This window comes from Danio rerio, chromosome 4, assembly GCF_049306965.1.
Source record: "Danio rerio strain Tuebingen ecotype United States chromosome 4, GRCz12tu, whole genome shotgun sequence".
Lineage (NCBI taxonomy): Eukaryota > Metazoa > Chordata > Actinopteri > Cypriniformes > Danionidae > Danio > Danio rerio.
In genome coordinates, this window is record NC_133179.1 from 9638279 (window position 1) to 9660519 (window position 22241).

The window sequence follows — 22241 nt, forward strand, 5'->3', positions numbered from 1 at the left end:
GGAAAGGGCAAATTCCTCAGCAGGATAGCGCTCCTTCTCATACTTCAGCCTCCACATTAAAGTTCCTGAAAGCAAAGAAGGTGCTCCAGGATTGGCCCGCCCGGTCACCAGATATATGAACATTATTAAGCCTGTCTGGGGTAAGATGAAGGAGGCATTGAAGATGAATCCAAAAAAATCTTGATTAACTCTGGGAGTCCTGCAAGAACGCTTTATTTGCCATTCCAGATGACTTCATTAATAAGTTATTTGAGTCATGCAGAGAGGTATGGATGCAGTCCTCCAAGCTCATAGAATCATACACAATATTTATTTTTTTTTCCACTGCACCATGACTTTATATTCTATACTAGACATTATTTCTGTTAAGTGACAAGACTTTTGTCTAAGCAAAGCCAGACCTCCTAATCAAATAGTTACAAATCAAGGCATGATCATATTTCATTTTGTTATGGTGTATATAGACATTGTATATATAGTATATTTCATATTAGCCACTTCTGATACCAAATGATCAACTAGAAGTCAGTTTATTATTTGTTGTTCCCAAAACTTGGATTGGTGACAAGACTTTTGTCAGGTAGTGTATCGTCAAGAGCTATGGGTATACATTTTGTTGTTGTTTGGTTTTTACTCTCAAAGTGCTTGTAGCTGTTGAATTGCATTATATAAATTGTCAAAGATCACAGTTTCAGCAAAAATTCTTTGGTATTGTAAATAGAAAATGTTCATTTTATGCTGAACTGCTAAATTTGCCTCTGTTTTATCAAATTTTATCAAGTAAGAATAATATTTTTTGTTTTTCTATTGCATGTCGGGGTCCTTTAATTTCTCCATGCTCATTTGACATCGTGTTGTCTATTCTATTCAATTCAATTCAATTCTATTCTATTCTATTCTATTCTATTCTATTCTATTCTATTCTATTCTATTCTATTCTATTGTAATCTGTTCTATTCTATTCTGTTTTGTTCTGTTCTATTCTGTTTAATTCCATTGTACTGTATACTGTCATGTCCTGTTTGACTTTATTTTGTTTAGTAAATTTCCTACTCTTTTCAATTCAATTCTGTATGTTAAAGCATATGTTTCATTTCATCCGACTGACAAGCCAGATGTGAAAAGAGGAGAGAACGCGTACGTTGAGTCATTGTCTGTGTTGTCCGTTCTGTTCTGTCCTCTGTCTCTCCTCTTTCTTGTCTCGCTTGTCTTCTTCCAGAACTGCTGGGCGTGACATATCATTACTGCGGCTCTGGACAGCGCTCTGCTTTCCTCTGGAGAGAGAGAGAGGGAGGGAGAGAGGAAGGGCTGTGTGTGTTAGAGTGTGTGTGAGAGAAAGGAAGAAAGAAAGATAAAGAGGCGGGGGACAAAAGCAGAGTTAGTGACTCATGGCTGCCAGTCTGACAGTGAAAAAAAATTAAGTCTGTGTTCGTGGATTAAAAAGCATTTTCTCTGCAGAACTCGCAGGTTTGTAAGCCCTAATGTGTTGAGAACAGACACAATTCTTTTCCCTTTTTGGTTTTGATGCAATTTTACTGTGCCGTGCACCTGTATTGGCACACTCTGAACATTTTAAGACAATTTAAGCCCCACAAATTAGGAAGAGGATATTGGGAAATGCTGAAATCATCTGGAAAATAATTAATTAACAAGCGTTGTGAAGCATTGTGGAATAGGACATCTGTCTATTTTTAAATGATTTAATATTTTTCCCTAACATGTAAATTTGGTTGTACTAATGTTGGTCCATTATCATAAGTTATTTTGTTAGATTAGCTCCAGATTTGGCTTCAGTACTGACTAATCTAATGTTTATGCCCAAATATAGTTTTGAAAAGCATCCTATTGAAATTATTAATCTAAATCAGGTTTTTTAGCTTAAATAAAATAGCAATAATTTCAAAAAATCTTTTTTTCACATCGTCATTATGGGGTATTGTGTGTTGAATGTTGAGAAAAAAAATGAATTTAATCCATTTAGAAATAAGGCTTTAACATAAAAAAATGTGGAAAAGTAAAGTGTGAATACTTTCCAGACGAGCTGTATATATAGTAAGTTTTGTACAGAGTTTAAGTTATTTAACTTTCCTTCAATTACTATATGTCAACTAGTATTGACAGTGAATATCAATCAGGGATAGAATAGCTGTAAGTGTAACCTTTCATTAGAGCTCAACAATATGACTGTACAATAAAGCATTTAAAAATTACAGCCTTTTATGTGTCAATAGTCAAAAGGGATTATTTGGAGTCTCCAAGTGTCCTTTTTTTGGGGAGCACCTAGACATTCACTTGGATAAACACGTATAAAACACAAATTGTCTAAAGTACTGTTGTCAAAATAGAAAAATTGGCTCGGTAAGGCTTCAAGCTTTGATCCAATTGTCTTTTAAAACTAATACCTCTTAATAATGCAGGCATTAGTTAAGATACAAATTTTAAGTTACATTTTAAGATACTAATAAGTTTAATTAATCAATGCTAATAACATTTACAGTGATTCTGACCTCAGGGTAAACCTCAGTATAAACCTCAAGGGTAAATAAACCTCAGGGTGTCACCTTTCAAAAGAGACCAAAACCATGCATATACTAAAATGGTTCAGAAATAAGCACGCAATTCGCTTTAGGTATGCATTTTTTAGGCATTTAAGCTAATTTTACAGGAATGCTAAAAGGTTAAAAGCAAAATCTCCATGAATCACAACTGGAGAATTGCAGACGTTCTTAGGCTCAGAAAGTCTCCAAATCTAAAACTCATCACCAGAAATTGTTTGAAAATGGGTTTTGAGTTAAAAGCCTCTATTGTCATCTAGAAATAAACTCAAATGTCTTCAGGTTTATGTTCATATTTTGAGCCAAAGATTGAAAGGTAAATGGCAAAGATTTTTCTTACTGCCTTGTTTCACTGCCAATAATGGTGGAGAACATTGTATATTATTATGCTTCTATTCTCAGTGTGTATTTGTTTAATGGGTAATGTTGTTTTGTAGGTATTGGAGGAAATCTGGTGGCCATCCAGTCCAGCAGGATATCCACCTACCTGCACTTTCACAGCACCCCCGGCGAGGTTCCAGATGAGGCCAAGGGTTGCTACTATCCCTGCCGCACCTTCTGTGGCTCAGGTAACCTTCAGCACTGCTCCATACATGTGGTGAATATAGCCACGTTTGAACTTTCAGAACCATAGACCTTTAGAAATTAAACTCTTGCTTGAAAATACACGCATCACATGATTGATTTTCCCACTACATAGTGATTCAACTTTCCGTCTATAGTGGAAATGATATCAAAAAATATGATTGAAACAGGGATTTGTTTGGAAAGGGTGCACGATTGAAGTTTTAAGTTCAGGTGACATTTACGTTTGAGGCTATTTATCAGTTTGTGTTCATAAGGAGTCATTTAATTTTACACATGCACATATTTTATTGATTTTGACTTAGGTAATCAAGCTTTACTTGTTTTATTACAGGAAAAAAAGTGTTGTCTGTGGTGGAAATTATTTCAAAATATTCTGAATAATTTGATAGCGTTTTGACTTGTTTGGACAAGGCACACAATTAATCCATCACATACATCCAGCCATCTATATGTCTATCCATCCAGCCATCCATTTATGTATCTGTTAATCCATCCGTCCATTTGTCTAGCCATCTATCTATCCATCCATCTGTCTATCTATTTGTCTTTCTATCCAGCCATCTATCTGTCCATTTATGTCTATCAATCCTTACATTCATCCATCTAGCATTCATCTGTCTCTATATAAGTTTAAACATCCATCCATCCATCCATCCATCCATCCATCTATCCAGCCATCTATGTCTAAACATCCAGCCATACATCTGTACGTCTCTGTTAATCCATCTAGCCATTCATCTGTCCATCTATCTGTCTATCTTTGTCTATCCATCCATCCACCCAGCCAGCCAGCCAGCCATCTAAACATCTATCCTTCCATCCATCCAGCCATCAGTCCTTCAATCTATACGTCTATCCATCCATCCAGCCATCGATTCTTCAATCCATACATCTATCCATCCAGCCATCGGTCCTTCCATCTATACATCTGTCCATCCAGCCATCCATCCTTTCATCTATACGTCTATTCATTCAGCCATCCACCTATTCATACATAGGTTTATCCATCCAGCCATCCATCCTTCCATCTATGTCTATCCATCCAGCCATCCATCTTTCCATCTATACGTCTATTCACCCTGCCACCGATCTTTCCTTCTATACATCTATCCATCCAGCCATTGATCCTTCCATCTATAGATCTATTCATCCAGATCCATCCTTCCATCTATATATCTGTCTATCCATCCATTAATCTTTCCATCTATAAGACTATTCACCCAGCCACCGATCCTTCCATCTATACGTTTATCCATCCAGCTATCAATCCTTTTATCTATACCTCTATCCATCCAGCTATCGATCTCATTTCATTTATATGTCAATCCAGCCATCCATCTGTCCATCTATGTCCATCCATCTGTCCATACTCCATCTATTCGTCTAATTATCCAACCATCCAGCCATCCATCTTTCCATCCATACGTCCATGCATCCATCCATCCAGCCATCTGTCTGTCCATTCGTCCGTCTATACGTCCATCCAGCCATTAGTCGATCCATCCATCTATCAATTCATCCATCCAGTCATCTATGTCTATACATCCATCTATTCATCTGTCTATCCATCTAGCCATCCATCTGTTCATCTTTGTTTGTCCAGCCATTTATATGTCTATACATCCATCTATCAATCCAGCCGTCCATCCATCCATCTATTGGTCTATCAATCCAGCCATCCATCTGTCCATATATCTATCTATTTTCTTGGCACATCATAAATTTTATACTTTGATTGACTTCAAATTTTATTGACTTCAGTCACATGGAAGGCGTATCTTAATATGCGTGTTTAAGGCCAAACCTCTGAAGCGTTTGTGTAATTTCAAAGCCTCAAAACCTCTTTCAAGGTTTATAGATTTAAAGAAAGGGACTTCAAAACACACTCTAAGGCAGTTTTTTATTCTCATAGCTTGGATTAAAGAGAGCGAGAACAAGTAACCAGTGTTTAGAGCAACATCGCTTACAAGTTTTTGCGAGTGTGTATACATTACTTTTAATGGAGTGTGTGTAACGGTGGTTTGTGTATAACAATCCATCTCGAAGAAAAGCAGCAGACACTTACTATAAATAACAGAGACAGCGGTCGGTGTGTTGATGCACAGAGAAGCAAGAGGACTCAGGGGACACAGTCCAGATGCCCGGGCACATGAGGGGCACAGTGCCCAATGCAAGCTTACAGGGCCATCTGGAGCGACGGCCATAAATCCTGCTGCTTCAAGGGCTCTGAGTGCACAGGAATGCTGTACTGCAGGGATTGAGCAGGATGCTAAGGGAGAGAGAAGAACCAGTGTTGATGAATGAATTCTAAAATCACAAATTAGAGTATTATTATACAGTTTTCAGAATATTTTGATTTGTTTGGGAAAAGCACACAATTAATGCATCTATCTGTCTATATATCTATATCTCTATCCGTCTGTCTGTATCCAAGCATCCGTCTATCCATCTATATGTCTATGCTACCATCCATTCTTTCCGTTCATCCATAAGTTCATTCATTTCAATCCAGCCATCCATCTATATGTCTGTCCTGTCATCTATGTCATATATCAATCTATCCAGCGAGCCATCTATATGTTTATTCATTTGTCCATCCATCTTACCGTCCATCTCTCTTAATGTATTCTCTGTCTCTTTATCTGTCTCTTTATTTGTTCTGTCTTTATATCTTTTGTCTGTCTATGTCTGTCTCTCTATATATCTATTGTCTATATATCTATATGTCTGTATATATATCTATTTGTCTATCTATATATCTAAATCTCTGTAATATATCCATGTCTGTCTATATACTATATGCCTGTCTGTCTATACAGTATATCAATTGTCTGTCTATATATCTATATGTCTATTGTCTGTCTATATATATATATATATATATATATATATATATGTCTGTCTAAATATTTATGTCTGTCTTGTGTGTGTCTATATACCTTTATACCTGTCTATATATCTATATGTCATTCTATTTTAGCTCTATATATCTATATGTCTGTCTATATACCTATATGTCTGTCTATTTTAGGTCTAAATATCTCTATGTCTGTCTATATATCTACATTTCTGTCTATATATCTATATTTTTGTCTATTTTATCTTCATATATCTATATGTCTGTCTATACGTCAGTCTATTTTAGCTCTATATATCTTTATGTCTATCTATATACCTATATGTCTGTCTATTTTAGGTCTATATATCTATATGTCTGTCTATTGTATGTCTATATGTCTGTGTGGCTGTCTATATATCTAAATGTCTGTCTATATATCTGTCTGTCTATATTTCTTTGTGGCTGTCTGTATATCTGAATGTCTGTCTATATATCTGTCTGTTGCCTATGTACTATATGCCTGTCTATTGTCTGTCTATATTTTCTGTCTATATATCTATATGTCTGTCTAGTGTCTGTCCATAAATCTTTAAGTCTGTCTAGTGTATGTCAATATATCTAAATGTCTTTAACTTAAGCAAAAACTGAAATTACGCTAAATAATGGTAAACAAAAACATACAAGCACACACAAGCTGTGAAAATAAAAGCGATTTAAACATTATTTAATGCTATGATTTCATACAAATACTAATCAAAATTCTTAATACATATTTTTCACTAGTAGGCATGTTTGAGGGTCGCAAGATAATTGACAGTAGATTTATTTACAACATTTGAGGGTTAGGATTGATTATACTATAGCATTTTTATTATATAATATACACATTTCTTTTGTTAAGATTCACATTTATAATAATAATATTGTTATGTCATCCTCATAATCATCTTCATTTATGTTTGTATTATTATATTTCTCATAATAAAGCACTTTTTATTTACATTTTAAAACTTAGTTATATGTGTATTTATTATTCTTTATTTTTATTATTCTCTTTTTATCAGGGGCCAATCACAGGTCAGCACAGGTCCTGCTGTTACTGGTCATCCCAGGTCAACTGATCTTCCTGTACACCATTGATCTGATGGAGAGGGGTCACACCTCGCTGACCGTCGTCTTCATACTGGTGTATCTGGCTGCAGCTCTTTTCCAGGTGAGTCTCACAAAAAAAAATAAATACCCACTGATACCTGTCAAATATATTTCCTCACTGTTTACAGAAACTGTCATCGCTACATCTCCGTATTAAATCTGACACCTATTCGGGGTTCAGATGTAAGCACTATTTCCTGTAGCAGACGAAAATGTCAGCCTATAATCATAAAACCAGACACCCATTTTACAGGGGAATCTATTTCATCTCCAGCTTAATCGCAACAGAGCGGCCCACATGTAACAATATTACAACATGCCGTTTTTATTTCTCCCCATCATAAACCTACAAAGCTTTTAAGAAAATCCCCAGAGCTTTTAGCAAGCCATTTCCCCTGTGAATGAAACGCGGCTGACATTAGCAGCGATAGTGAGCAGGTGTTGTTTGTGTGTATCTGTGAGTGTTTGCTTTAGTCCAAAAGGGTGTTTTCATAAATTGTTTGGATCGCAATTAAAATGAATTGGCTGCGGAGAAGCTCAGTAAGTGCATTGAGCATGTGGAATGCGTGGTATTTTTAGGAAGTTTGTGTGTATGTGCATGTTCATGTGAAACGCCCTGGCTAACCTCAACACACAGGTCTTTGAGATCCGCAGCCGTACAGAGCAGCTTTAGATGCGTTTGAAGGAGGGAAAGAGAGAGGCGGGCATTTAGAGACATGGGAAATAAATGAGTGGGCTGTTTATTCTATTATCCGGTGCCTCAGTCAGTCATTTTTGGGGATTATTTCTGTACGCAAGTCAAATACTTTAAAAAAAAAAAGTCTTTAAATTGATTTAAAAGACGCTCATTGAAATGCTCATCGGAAAAATGCTGGGTTATTACAAGGTGTTTAAACTTTTATGAGATAAAATATATAATAAACAATTATAATAAATAAATAATATTGTAGTCAATGTAAATAAGATTACCACATATGGTCATTTTCTATTTAATTAAATCATGGCAATTTTTGTTATTTATCTTAAATGTTTGAATATTTTGTTAAAGTGATAAGAAAGCTTTTGAACTTTTATGACCTAAAACTATAATAAATAAAACTAAAAGAAATAAACTATCTCATAATCAATGTAAATAAGGTTACCATATATGGGAGGCTAAATATCATTTTTTTCACATAAATGAGGGCTATTTGTATTATTTATCTTATATATTTATATTATATTTATATTATATTATATTTCTTCTATATTTATTTTAAACATTTGATTATTTCCTTAACTTGAAAAAAGATAACAAGGCTTTTTAACTTTTATGACATAAAATATATAATAAATATATTTATTAAAATAAATAAATTATATTTTAATTAATGTAAGTACGGTTACCATATATGGTAGTGTAAATACCCTTAATTTATTTAAATAAGTACCATGTTTATTATTTCTCTGAGACATTTCATTATTTTGCTACCTTATAGAATAATAAAAAGACTTTTTAAATTTCAATGACCTAAAATATATAACAAATTCAATACATAAAATAATAAATATATTATATTGTAATCAATGTAAATGAAATTACCATATATGGTAGTGTAAATACAATTAATCTATTTAAATAAGTGCCATTTTAATTATTTATTTTAAACATTTGATTATTTTGCTTTTAAAATCATTAAAAGGTTTGTGAACATTCATGATCTAAATATATATAATTAAAAACTAAACTAAAATAAATATATACATTATATTGTCATTAATGTAAATGTGAACTATCACTTTAAAGTGATAGTTCACCCGAAAAAGAAAATTCTGTCATAATTTACTCACTATTACTCCACTATTTTCAATCCAGTTTGAGTTTTTGAATTTCTCATGAAGGTTTGGAATCATGTGAGATTGCATCTTCATTTTTGGGTGAACTATCCCAAATATAACTTACTTTTTTTAGTCATTCCATTTCAATATCATACCCATTTTTGGGGGGTGACAATTTGATCGTTTCTAATTGTTGAGGGGTTAACTATAGCTTTCCTTTTCCGTGTGTCTGGTGCCCTGAAAGTGGCCCCGTGATCTTTGACCTTTATGGGTCTGCAAATACAAGGCATGCATTGAATTCCAGCAGAAGCAGAGTTTGCTTCAGAGGAAGAGATTCCAGGGTTAAATGAGTTTACCAGTACAGAGCTGTTAACTATTTTTGGTGACGCTGTGCAGAGGGTCTAAACTGGATTTTCACATGCCTCTCAAGGGACATTTTTTTATTTTTCCGATGAGGGAGTAAAGAGTGCCTGCTCAAAAATTCAGATGAGAAAATAATCCACAGTATATACAAATATTTAAGTAATTTAATAATCACTTAAAAGTGATCTATTTCTCTGTATTTACTGGATTTTCTAGGTATGGGCTTGAGCGTAATATTTGTTTATTTCTATAAAAAAATTTATTATAAATGTGATGTTATTTAGAGCATTTATTTGTTTATTTATTCAGAAAATGTCAGTTAATAATGTTTTATTAATTGCAATAAATTACATGAAACATAAATTAATGAAAATAAAATAAAAACATTTAAATAAAAAAGCTTAAATAAACTCACAAATTTACCAAACACTATTAAATATGGCAAAAAAAAGTATTTGTGCATTGACAGTAAATAAATAATACTAAAATTAATTATATTAATGAATTAACTTTATAATTATGCATTTTATTATACATAGGTAGTCAAAAATAATTCACAGTCGAAACCTATTTACAGTCAAGTTTTTTTTATTTTCTTTTAATAATAATAATAATAGTAATAATAGTGATGCATGCATGTTATTTTATACCTGTATTTCATTTTATACATCTATTATTTTCCTCTAATATTTTTAAATACTAATTCATATTTCATTCAAATTTTTATAATAAATGTGATGTTATTTAGAGCATTTATTTGTTTATTTATTCAGAAAATGTCAGTTTGTCAGAATAACAAATTTTATTAATTGTAATAAATAAAATAAAATATAAAAAATGAAAACAAAATAAAAACTTTGAATTAATAAAGCTTAAATAAACTCATAAATTTACTGAACACTATTAAGTATGACTAAAATAGCTTTGTGTTTTTTATATGTGCATTAACAGTAATTGAATAATAATTAATTAATTGTATTAATGAATTAACTTTATAATTATGCATCTTATTATGCATAGGTAGTCAAAAATAATTCACAGCCGCGACCTATTTACAGTCTATTTTTTGCCTTTTATTTTTACAACAATAATAATAATAATAATAATAATAATAATAATAATAATAATAATAGTGATGCATGCATGTTATTTTATACCTGTATTTCAGTTTTAACATATATATTTTTCTCTAATATTTTAAATACTACTTTTTATTTTATTACAGTTTTATAATAAATGTGATGTTATTTAGAGCATTTATTGTTTTGTTTATTCAGAAAATGGCAGTTTGTCAGAGCAACATAGTTTTTTAATTGTTTGATTTTTAACAACAAATAACTTGAAATAGAAATAATGAAAATAGAAATAAAAACTTTCAAATAAAAAAGCTTAAATACACTTACAAATCTACAAAACATTATTAAAAAGGACTCAAATATTTTGGTGTGTTTTATATATGCACATATAATAAATACTAAAAATAATTATATTAATGAATTAACTTTATAATTATGCCTTTTATTATGCATAGTAGTCTAAATTAATTAACTGTAGGCCTATTTACAGTTTGTTTTGCCTTGAATTTTAATAGTAATAATAATGATGTGTGCATGTTGTTTTATACTTGTATTTCAGCTTATACATATATTATTTTCCTCTTATGTTTTTAAAGTTATTGTTTTTTTTTTTAATTTAATTATTATTATTGTAACGCACTTGAGGTCAGTTATGATGGTGTAGAATTGTTCTCTATAAACAAAGCTTGCGTTATGCCTCGTCTTGCCAGTAATAGAATATTAGTATAAATGTGTGGGACTTAATTTCAACACAAGCTGTACTATATCATGTAATAAACAAAGAATTATTAGTTCATATCCATTTACCTTGAACTTTTTTGTACTACCACTGAAAAAAATAAATAGGACAGTGTGCGAAATATGCAGAGTTTGCTGAATGGCCTTTAGGAAAAATTTGGGGAGTCCTGTGTCGGGTTTGTTTTTGTTTGTAGTCGTTATAATTAGCTTAATGTTAAACAACAGAAGTGTTTGGAACATCCCCATTTAGATAGCTAAGTAAATGTGTGTGTAAGTGTGTTAGAGAGAGAGAGAGAGAGATTGGACACGTGTGAATGCCATGCAGCTTCTCTGACTGCTTTCTCTGTGTTTGTGAGTGATGGAAAAGTGTGTCAGTGTGTTTGCACAGGGTGGAACTACACGTCTAATCCTGTCGACCATCGACAGCTTGTGTACATTAGCAAACCATCGCGCTCCTCGGCCCACTGCGATGGCCTGCGGTGTCCCCTTCCCAACACCTTCATCGTTAATTAATAAAATCCTAACAAAGCAAGCCCAAGTCTCGTGGAAAGGTCACGTTCGGATATTCGTGCACGAGGAAACAAGCAAGGTTAATTATCGAAATAATGTCACAGAGCTCATCTTGCTTGGCAGGCACAATTAATAGCTTTTAAAGCGGCCATTTGTTTCCTGCTAGCTAAATTGAAGTTTGAAATCTGCAGCGGAGGGCGAATTGCTTCTTAACCATCTCGCACTGACCTTAATATAACGGATATAAATGAACGGCACCCGCCCGGTTAACCAGAGCGTCAGACCTCCAAATAGAGTTTCACAGCGACCCGTCAGGCTGATTAATGGGCAGGCCTCGTTTTTATTTCGCTTAAATGAAAGTCTTGCATGGGGGACGCTGGGCGAACTAGCGAGAAGCCTTGAGGGATTTGCTGCAGTCCATGTTTTTAACTTCCAATCCGATGTAAGATTAAGATTTCAGATGTTACAACTAGTGAGACACGGCAGACTAGAAACAATGTTTTTTCATACACTTGGCCTTTTTGGGGGGGCTTTTTGTAGAGTTTTTTTTTTTTTAGTCTAATGTAAAGAAAATATTGTTTTTTGTTTCTTTTCAGACATAAGTTTGTGTCAGTACACTGTAAAACATGCTTTTCAGTGCACCAACAAAACAATTCCTTTAAGTTGTCCCAATACAAATTAAGTTTGCTTTATTGTTTTTAGAAATTTAAGTGGCTTTATTATAAAACAATTAAGTTGTCCCCAAAACAACTCAAGAATTGTGTTGATTCAGCTCTTTTTTTCATAAATCAAGTTTTTTTTATTGTTTTTCTTTCGATACGTGACAGTATATAACAAAAGCATACCACAGGTATAGTGTGGGCCTATTACACATAAAACCAAAATATAAGGAAAAAATAAAAACTGATACATTCTGGTGATATATTGCATGCAATCAGAAATTTTCCCATGCCAGGATTTGTCTAGAAATCCCTGCTTTGTTCATGATGTGCAGTTTGTAAAGCAAACGCTCATACAAGGATGTCCTGATCATTATGTTTACCCACTCCTTTAACTCAGGAGTGTTAGGATTTTTCCAATGCTTTCTAATTACTCTGGCTGTTACAGAAATTCCACCATGATCATCGTACATTCTCCCCTAGTGGTGTTTGGCATTTGTTGCCTGTGCCCCAACAGACATAATCTTGATGAGAATGGTATTGTTGTTCCAAGCCAATCGCTAAAATATTCAAAGTTTGATACCACAGAGGTTGAACAAATAAACATTCCCAAATACAATAAATAATGGTCAGCTCATTTTAAGTATATTAGTTTGAACAAAAATGACTGTTTGAGTGTAGATTTAGGTAGATAAACACCAGAGTTTTCTGTTTGATTAATATCTAAGTTTTGAGGGTTTGTATTGAAGGATATGTTAATGCATAATTTGACTCGTATGCGCAACCCAAGCTCATTCTGAAAATGTAGTCCTGCGGACGTTTCACTGAAATGAAACAAAATCATTTGTTACAATGTACCTGTTGTGTAAATGCATGTTTTTACATTTTACTTAGAATTGATTCAATATCTGTATGTAATTACATCTGTTAATTACATTTGTAATTACACTATTGACCATCCTATTGCACCTCAAACCTACCCATACCTCCAAACCTGTCCCAAACCTTAGCCAAATACGCCCTCAAGAGCACCAGAATTGTTCTGCAATACATTATAAACACTGTAAGTGCAATTTTTTCTGGATGAAAGTACATTATAGTTAAAGTCATCTAATATGAAGTAGGACCCAACACAGCTTACAAATAGTCATAGTCAAATAGTATAGTTCTTTGACTAAAGTCAAATAGTCAAAAAAATGCAGAGAATTCATTATAATAGTCATGTTATTTCTCAATTAAACAGATCACAGTGAAACATTCAGTGCATTAAATGATGTATTTAGATCCAGCAGACAATAGGAAAACGTTTTATTTTCTCCCGCTCACTTTTTGTTGAATGACATACCTGAAGACCTTTTTTGACTCAGACATCAAACCTCTGTTTACAACTCTTACATTTCTGCCTAAGAAATGTATATTACTTAAATGGTCTACTACTAAAATTCCAACTGTGGATTACTCAGCTGTCAGTCTTTCTTCCTTTGGAAAAATTACCTTCTGACCTCAAATACAAACAGGACAAATTCGGGAGTCTTTGGAAACTTCTCTAATCCTTCCTAAACAAACTCTGATTTTTATTTTTTTTATTTTAAGAGAGTTCTGTCTTTTTTTTTTTTTTTTTTTTTTTTGATTTATGTTGTTAAACATTTGTAAATTATATTTAATTGGCAGTGCTTGGGGTTTGTTTGTTTGTCTTTGTACTATTTTAAAATCCTTAGTAATAAAAAATAATACTAAAATGACATATTTAGAAATGAAACACATTTGATATTCACACTAAACCACGCTGTGTTCCTAGGCATTATTATAAACAATTGGTAAAGCAGAAGACCTTGGTACTTTCCGCTGTACCTTTCGATGAACTTTCCCACACACAACAGGAAGCCCTAAAGCAGACAGAAATGCAGAGAAGACTTCCAGAAAAGACAATGTTTGTGTTTATGGTGACTCTTTGAAAACCTCATCTCAGAAATGAAACCAGATCCTATTCCTTTGAAAAGCAGCGTTCAAATTCAAGACAAAAAAAAATCTGAAACGGCTTCAGATCTAAACATCACAGGACTTTTCAGCAATCCCTGCTCATTAAATTGCAGAACATTAGCATTGTGTTTGTCTTTGAGTATCACAGACTACTGAAATGCTTTTTTGGATTAGTGTGGACCAGCGGATGGTGGTTTGTTTGCTGAAATCATGCAAACAGGAAAATAACTAAGAAAAATAACTAATATTAATCATCATACTTCCACAGCTGACTGATTTCATTAAGAACTGCAAGCATTTATTTATTTTTTTTTTTGCATTGCAAGTTTTCTAACAAAAAAAAAAAAAAACATGTATAAATATGTAAATAATGCATTATTTATTTAAAAGAAATATGCACTTGTTTAAATATATTTAATGCAGTCATGTTCAAAGCTCTTGTTTCATTTGCTTTACACATTAAAGTCAATTTGGGGATTTTATTTTATTCTAGTAATCTATTTTCAGGGTTTCTGCAGGTTTCATCAAGTCAATTTTTTAAGGCCCTTTTAAGATATTTAGGCCCTTATGAATGTCCACTCGCCCCTACTTCTGTAATAAGTTGCTGCCCTGTTATTGTCATCAGGAATTTTGTAATTTTATAGTTTTCTTTTCCTGATTAGGGAATTTAGTTTAGAAATTTAGATAATTTTGTCTACTAGCTTTTCTGACCGTATCTCTTTGCAATAATAAACATAGAGGTTTTATGTAGATGGATTGTTGGAAATTGGATGTGTGTTGGCCCGATTGGGTAGCTTTAGTTGAACAGAGAAAAGTTAAGACCTTTTTAAAATGACTTAAGACCTACAACACAAAATTTCAGTAAATTTAAGGTTTTGTATTTGAAATTTAAGACATTTAAGACTGTAAGACCCTCAAGCACCCTGATTTTTATCACTCCATAAAGGTGATTAGCAAAAAAAGTAATGTTTTTCAAATCAAATGTTGAGTCCCACTTTATATTGGGTGGCCGTAACTACTTTGTATTGGCTTTAAAACATGAAACAATGTACGTACTGTGTTTATAATGTACTGCAAAACACTTCTGGTGCTCTTGAGGTGTGATGTGGGTAATCTCTGGGACCGGTTTGGAGGTATGGGTGGGTAAAGTCTAATAGGATGGTAAAAAGTGTAATTACAAATGTAATAACAGATGTAATTGCATACAGGCATTTAATCAATCCTAAGTACAATGTAAAAACATGTATTTACACAATAAGTACTATGTAGCAAATGATTCATTTCTGAGAAAATAGTCATGTTGAATACTTATCTCCCCCTAATAATACTAGTAAAGTCATTTTGTACAGTCATTCCTTTAATTGGTTTGGCCTTATTAATTTGTGCTGCTGTGCACTCACTATAGACACTATTTGAAGGAGATTATGAATCCAGTATGATTTTGAACACTTGTGTGGGGTGGTAACCATCATTTCTGACCATCTCATATCATCACTTACCGTAATATAGTAAGGTTTACACAAAAGTGTGTGTTCATATTATATATTCAACCCGTTCTTGTGTGCGTTCTCTCTTCCTCCCAGGTGTTCTTGTTACTTTGCATAGCGGATTGGATGGTTCACTCCATGTGGAAAAGCGGGAAAGATCCGGACAGTTTCTCTATCCCGTATCTAACGGCGCTGGGCGACCTGTTGGGCACCGCTCTCCTGGCTCTCAGCTTCCACTTCCTGTGGACCATCGGGGACCAGGATAGCGATGTGGGCGACTAATGTCAACCTTTGACTCGTAAATCAACGTTTTCCATACTCGCTGTCCTCACTTATTGCCTTGAACGGCAGCTTGTCGGAGCGAATGGCATCTAGCAGCAAAGCATTTCTGTGTCAGTTCATGACTTTTCTCAAAGTGCCAGATGATTTATAAGCTGCATTGAGAAATTAGGCACTTTCAGTAAAGTAAAGACGGCTGCAAAACGTCTCCATCATCTCAAACAGGGTGTTTCTTGGGTTAGTACGAAAGTTATTTTTACCTATAAAGGTTTATTTATCAGCACTATAGCAGTGAAAGGACCAAATACAAACCCTTCAGGAACACCTAAGACTTTGTTGGTGATTTACACTTTATTTATTTGCCCTTTTTGTCTATCTTATACATGTATCAGTGTTTTGGTTTTTTTGTTAATGTCTCTTTTGAGTGGCACGACTTCCTCTCGTCTATCCAATCAAATCAGACCTACCTATACAAGTATACACACAGTTTTACTCAACCAGTGCCAGATCAATCCATATAAACCTCTTTAATGCCGTTTGAAAGTGTTGCTTAATAGTGTAGAATGATGAACTAATATATATATATATATATATATCTATGCTTTGGGGAAAGGGAATGAACTATAAACTACTCATTCAGAGAGAAAAAAAAAAGGTCTGAAAAACATATTAAGAACTCCTTTTCAGTCTACTTCTACATCTTTGTTTAATGCTTATGTATGCCAACAAATGGGGAGAATGTACATCTTGTGTGCAAACTTTTTTATAAGTTGTTATCATGGTGCCATGCATTTTTCTATGAAGAAGGAAGATGTTTCTACCGGCACCAATGGAGGATTCTTGGTGTATGTTTCTGACTTTTTTTGATACTCCGAATGGTTAATAAAGGTTTAATAAAAGCGTATGTCTAATATCCGTCAATCTAATGTTTATTTTTAGGCCTCCCATGGGTCGTAATTGAATTCGGTCGACTGTAATTACCTGCGTATGATGTCTTTGAACTGCAGGGAAACTCTCTTATTGGATTAGAGACCTCTTGCGCTTTATGAGAAGGCTTTATGTACATTCAAACAGAAGGTATTTGCTTGCTGTGTAAGAGTGAGAACAATAAAGCACGAACCGTAAAGGGTTTTTATTTGATTACAAAAAGCTCTGCCAAAAAAATGCATCAGGCACATCAAAGCGCGCCCCCTAAAATTTGCACTTCACTCGACCTGTCAGCAGTTTCATCACGCTGAGCTTTTAAAACAGTAGCCAGGCTTGCTTTTTTTATAATTCGATATTCACTGCAGATGCAATTTGGTGGCCTGCTATTATTTCATTCTCGCATTAGCATGGCTTCTGCGGTGAGGTATTTATTTTATTACCTTTTATGCGCTCATTATAGCCTGAACACTTTCCAGACGTCACTTATCACTTATTTCTTTTGACTCGTCACGTGTGTTATTGTCGACAGTGCAAAACAAAAGACCCCTGTGTGAGTGTTTTGGAGTCTAGACAGGCCATGTTAATGATGGCTGCTGAACTCTGCTGTCTTCAGGGTTTAATGTGGGGTTATTTGAGTGCTCCGTTGGATTGGGGGCCCTGAAATTGGAGCTTACTCATAAACGGCCCCCAAATTGAGCCGGAGGGACCACGCTGTTGCGTATTAGCACTCTATTAAAGCACACCCAAACCCCCAATGGCAGCCCGCAGCCTCTGTATCATTCACCACTAACAGCAAACAGGTCATCAAGCCTGTTTATATCGCTTGTGGAGCTAATCTGAGCGATGACTTTTAAAACTGCCTTTGATCTTGTGGGTTTATGTCGTTTCCTGCTCGATAAAAAGGACGGTGGCTGGATTTATGTGGTCTCTAGTTGGACCGAACTTGTCTGGATGGCTTATTAGCTTGACTAGCGACTGGTGGAGTAGGCATTTATCTGGTCGGCCATCTTTGTAAGCTGGTCAGAATTGATAGACATTAGACTAGGTCAGTGTTTTGTTCCTGGAGGACCACCAGCTCTACATATTTTCCTTGTCTCCTTAACCAAACACACATGATTCAGATCAGCAGGTCATTAGCAGAGAATAAAAGATCTGTAATGAGTGGGACAGACAAAGAAGACATCCAAAACATGCAGTGTTGGTGGTCTTCCAGGAACATGGTTGAGATAGACTGGACTGGACACTCGACTAAAAAGTTTGTCATTTACTATTCATCTCCTGTGGACTATATATGGGGAAAAACGTATTGGGATCCATATTGAGCTTGAAAAATTAAATAGCATTAAAGTAGTCAATATGCTTCATTGATTGACAATACTCATATGAGAGCTTATTTTGAGAAACAATCTGAAATTACCTGTGTATAAGTAGACATTTCAGCCAGGATCCCCATTCATTTTCTTTTAGTATTTAGTTTTTTTCTTCAAAGGCTTATTTTTTAAGCAGGATTGTGATGTTAAAGTTATTGACAAGCATTAGAAAGCCCTTATGCACCATCTAAGACCTTTTTAACTGTTGTATAAAATACGACCTTGCATTTTTTTCAAAAGTATTAACAGCTCTGAATCATGGTAATGAAGTCAGACTTATGTCGACACAACAGCAACTCTTCCATCTCAGCCTCTGCCATACTAATCATCAAGTACATCTTTAAGACAGGATTTGGCGTCGTCCCTTGGCACAAACCTTAGAGATGAGAGTCCAGTGCAAGCCAAAATGATGGTTTAGACTGAAGGACATCATCCAACAACTCCACTTTAATCAATTCTGAAAGCCGCTGGACTGCACGACATAGTCTAACCGCACTGTGACCACTTTTATATCTCTATTTGAACTATTTAGCGAACATTTTTATTTTACCCATTTCCATTTTTGACCTAAAATTATTGAGAAATATGCATGCCAGTTCAGGGTTCAGTTTAGTTTCTTTCTTATGTGAGAAACAGAAGATATTTGGAGAAATATGTATATTGCAAACTACATGGAGTCCAAATTGGTTGTTTTGGACCATGTTGCATAGACAAAAACATTCTCCAAAATCATGAGAGAGAAACATGTCAGCTAAAGTGATTGTCTGTTATGCTTCGATGGGAACAGAGAGCAGTTTTAGCCATTCAGGTGTAAAATTCCTCCTTGACTGATGTCGAAAGAAGAGTTGAAGGAGTTCAACTGTTGTGCAAATGGATTACCATGGATTACTCAAGTATACAGCACTGAAAAAACACTTCTTAGGGAAATGGATGGACTGTAAAATCTTCTCAGCGGTGATTGAACCACAAGTAGTCTCATCCTTGGGAATTAAGGAGTGAAAATGTCTTGCATGGCTTTTTGTTAGGGTTTAGAGCTTGGCGATTACACCAAATGATAGTAGTTTTCAGCTACGCCTGCATATTAGCTGTAAACAGCGTAGCAGTCCCCAAGGGAACAACATCGTTTGAGCTCTTCGTAAGTTAGATAATGATAGAGAACTTGACCCTGCACGTGTGCGCTTTCAAACCCCAAACCTTATGGCAATGCCATGTTTGATGTGGCTAAAAAATCCGTCTCTAATTCATAGGATGAACTTCGCCCCAGCGGTGTATATTCAGGGGTGTACCACAGGGCTCGGTGTTGAGACCATAGCAGGTGTGGTAGCAAAGTAGCATGGGAATTGCTTATTCAGCAAGAAACAAAACCCCAAAGCTCAGGATTTCTGATGAGAAGTTATAGTCTTTGGCTGCAGTCTCGCTCTTGACACCCCAGTGACAAAGCGCAAAGGCTGTGCACAAATCTTTCTTCACAGTAGAGTGACACACATTTCTTTGGCAGGCTTTTTACGCAGATCTGTTGCACCTATGTGGCACAAAAGCTTGGCACGCTTTTGCGTTTCCTCTGTCATCAAATCTTCAAAGGTCTTCCCGATAAACTCAGACACATCTGGACTCACCACAAGTCCTGAGAGGCTCTGCCAGCACCAGAAGGTCAGCAGTGTTGTCAGAGATTCAAAAACGCGGCCTTCATAAGAGGCTGGCTTCTTTGAAATAGTAGCTAATAATTACGTCGGGGAGAATCTAGCCTTTCTAAACATCTGACACTAGGCATTAAATCTAGTTTGTTTAGTATGGCCACTTAGAAAGGAACATATTGTGGATCACAGTCCAGTGTGATTTAAAATCGCACTAAGTGCCTCAGAGGAAATCATTTAAGCCTGTAACTGGACAAATATTTCCACTACAAATGGGCTCATTGTTGCAACCTAAAACTGGCTTTAAAGCTTTCAGATCCTAATGATGGTTTTACTCCATTTGCAGTTCTTTCACATGCATTCTTCCATGAAATATAGTAAAAAAACCTACTTTTTTAAGACCATTCACTGCAACCCCTCTACTGAATGTACAGCAGGACACAAAGAGTAAATTTAACATGGTTAATCGCATGTATGTTACATATCTAATAACTTAAAGGGCACCTATGATGAAAATCGTCTTTTGCAAGCTGTTTGGACAGAATAATGTGTAGGTATAGTGTGTCCACAGTCATATCGGGGTGATATAAAGACCCTGATCAGATCAACAAGACAGAACGTGCACAAAGCAACCGGTATTAAAAGATCTGTGCAGCTCTCTGTGATCATCAAATGTAATCACGAATGAGTTTTACAAGTTTAAAACATTTTAAAACAGTGCATGTTTGTAATGAATTGCATCAAATGTATCGTCTTTACTTTATCCCCACAGCCGCATGTCAGTACAATTATAAAAGAAGACGCTTCAATTACAGATTGTGGACATTAAATCAGGGTTTTTTTTTTGTACATTAACATATCGGATATCCATACAGCAGTGGATATTAACGTGTATCCTGTCACATTTACATGAAAAAAACAGTGCAAAGTTAAACATGCGCTGTGTGTGTGAACTTTGTAACGACATTGTGTGTGACTCATTGAAAGGCTTGATTTAACTCCACAACAAATACATCAAATAATCATTGGGAAAGTTTTTGCTGTTGTATTTCTCACAAACGTTAGGCGTGATCTGCTTTCTTCATGTCTGTCACTGTGCTGTTTATCAGACGCCGCCGAGGCAGAGATTGAGACACACTCTCACAGACACATGGGAATGGTGTGTGGGGAGAACTAGCTTTAAAGGCACAAGCAACAAAACAGCTACATAGTGTTAAGAGCAGAAAATTATAATGTTCTAAAGCAAGGGTGTCCAAACTCAGTCCTGGAGGGCCGGTGTCCGAGAAAGTTTAGCTCCAACCCTAATCAAACACACCTGAACCAGCTAATCAAGCTCTTACTAGATATACCAGAAACTTCCTGACAGGTGTGTTGAAGCAAGTTGGAGCTAAAGTCTCCAGTACACCGGCCCTCCAGGACCAAGTTTGGACACCCCTGTTCTAAGGGCTATAATAAATAATTTGATGGGTGTTTTAAGCTGAAACTTTACAAAAACATTCTGGAGACAAAAAATACTCATCTTAAATCTTGAAAAAGGGGTAAAATAGGTGCCATGGTCAGTTATTTATATAGTTAATGGTAGCTGTTTAATTGCAATGACACCCACTTTCCAATTGGCAACATCCCATTGTAAATGATTCCTTGTATACAGTATAATGTCAGCCTTTTACAGTATTTACATTTATGCCAACTATCCTATAATCCAATGACCGGATTTCAGGTATTCATCACATATAGTATGGTAGCTTATAAAATAATTCAGAATTGTTTCCCAATGGCTTTCTAATAGTTCATCTAATGCCATCTTTGGAAGGTTGTTTAAGGTTGTGGAAGGTTGTGTCTGTTTAAATGCACCATAGCCATATCAGCCTTATCACCCTGCAGCTCAAGACTAAGCTAAGCAGAGCTGAGCCTGGTCAGTACCTGGATGGGAGACCACATGGAAAGCTAGGTTGCTGTTGGAAGTGGTGTTAGTGAGGCCAGCAGGGGATGCTTAACCTGTGGTCTGTCTGAGTCCTAATGCCCCAGTATAGTAAAGGGGACACTATACTGTCAGTGATCTTTCGGATGTGACGAGAAATCGAGGTCCTGACTCTATGTGGTCATTAAAAATCCCATAGCACTTCTCGTAAAGAGTAGGGGTGTAACCCCGACCAAATTCCCTCTTGGCCCTTAACCATCATGGCCTCCCAATCATCCCCATCCACCGAACTGGCTCTATTACAGTCTCTCCACTCCACCTATAGCTGGTGTGTGGTGAGCGCAC

At 35.2% G+C, this 22241-nt stretch overlaps 1 protein-coding gene across 6 annotated transcripts in view; it reads left to right on the plus strand.

The window, feature by feature from the left end:
• The window catches only part of slc41a2b (solute carrier family 41 member 2b), a 116897-nt gene that overhangs the window by 22728 nt on the left and 71928 nt on the right, over positions 1-22241 (plus strand). For 4 of the 6 annotated variants that reach the window (XR_012401816.1, XR_012401818.1, XR_012401817.1 and 1 more), the window contains exons 9-10: positions 2993-3124; positions 7047-7195. Coding sequence is in view for 1 of the 6 variants with exons in the window: in XM_005168525.6 (XP_005168582.1) it covers positions 2993-3124; positions 7047-7195; positions 15862-16047 (467 nt within the window). In the remaining 5 variants the exon portion in view is untranslated. Of the gene's footprint in view, positions 1-2992; positions 3125-7046; positions 7196-15861; positions 16944-22241 lie in introns of those variants that run through there. The other 2 variants (XR_012401821.1, XM_005168525.6) reach the window with 1 other exon arrangement.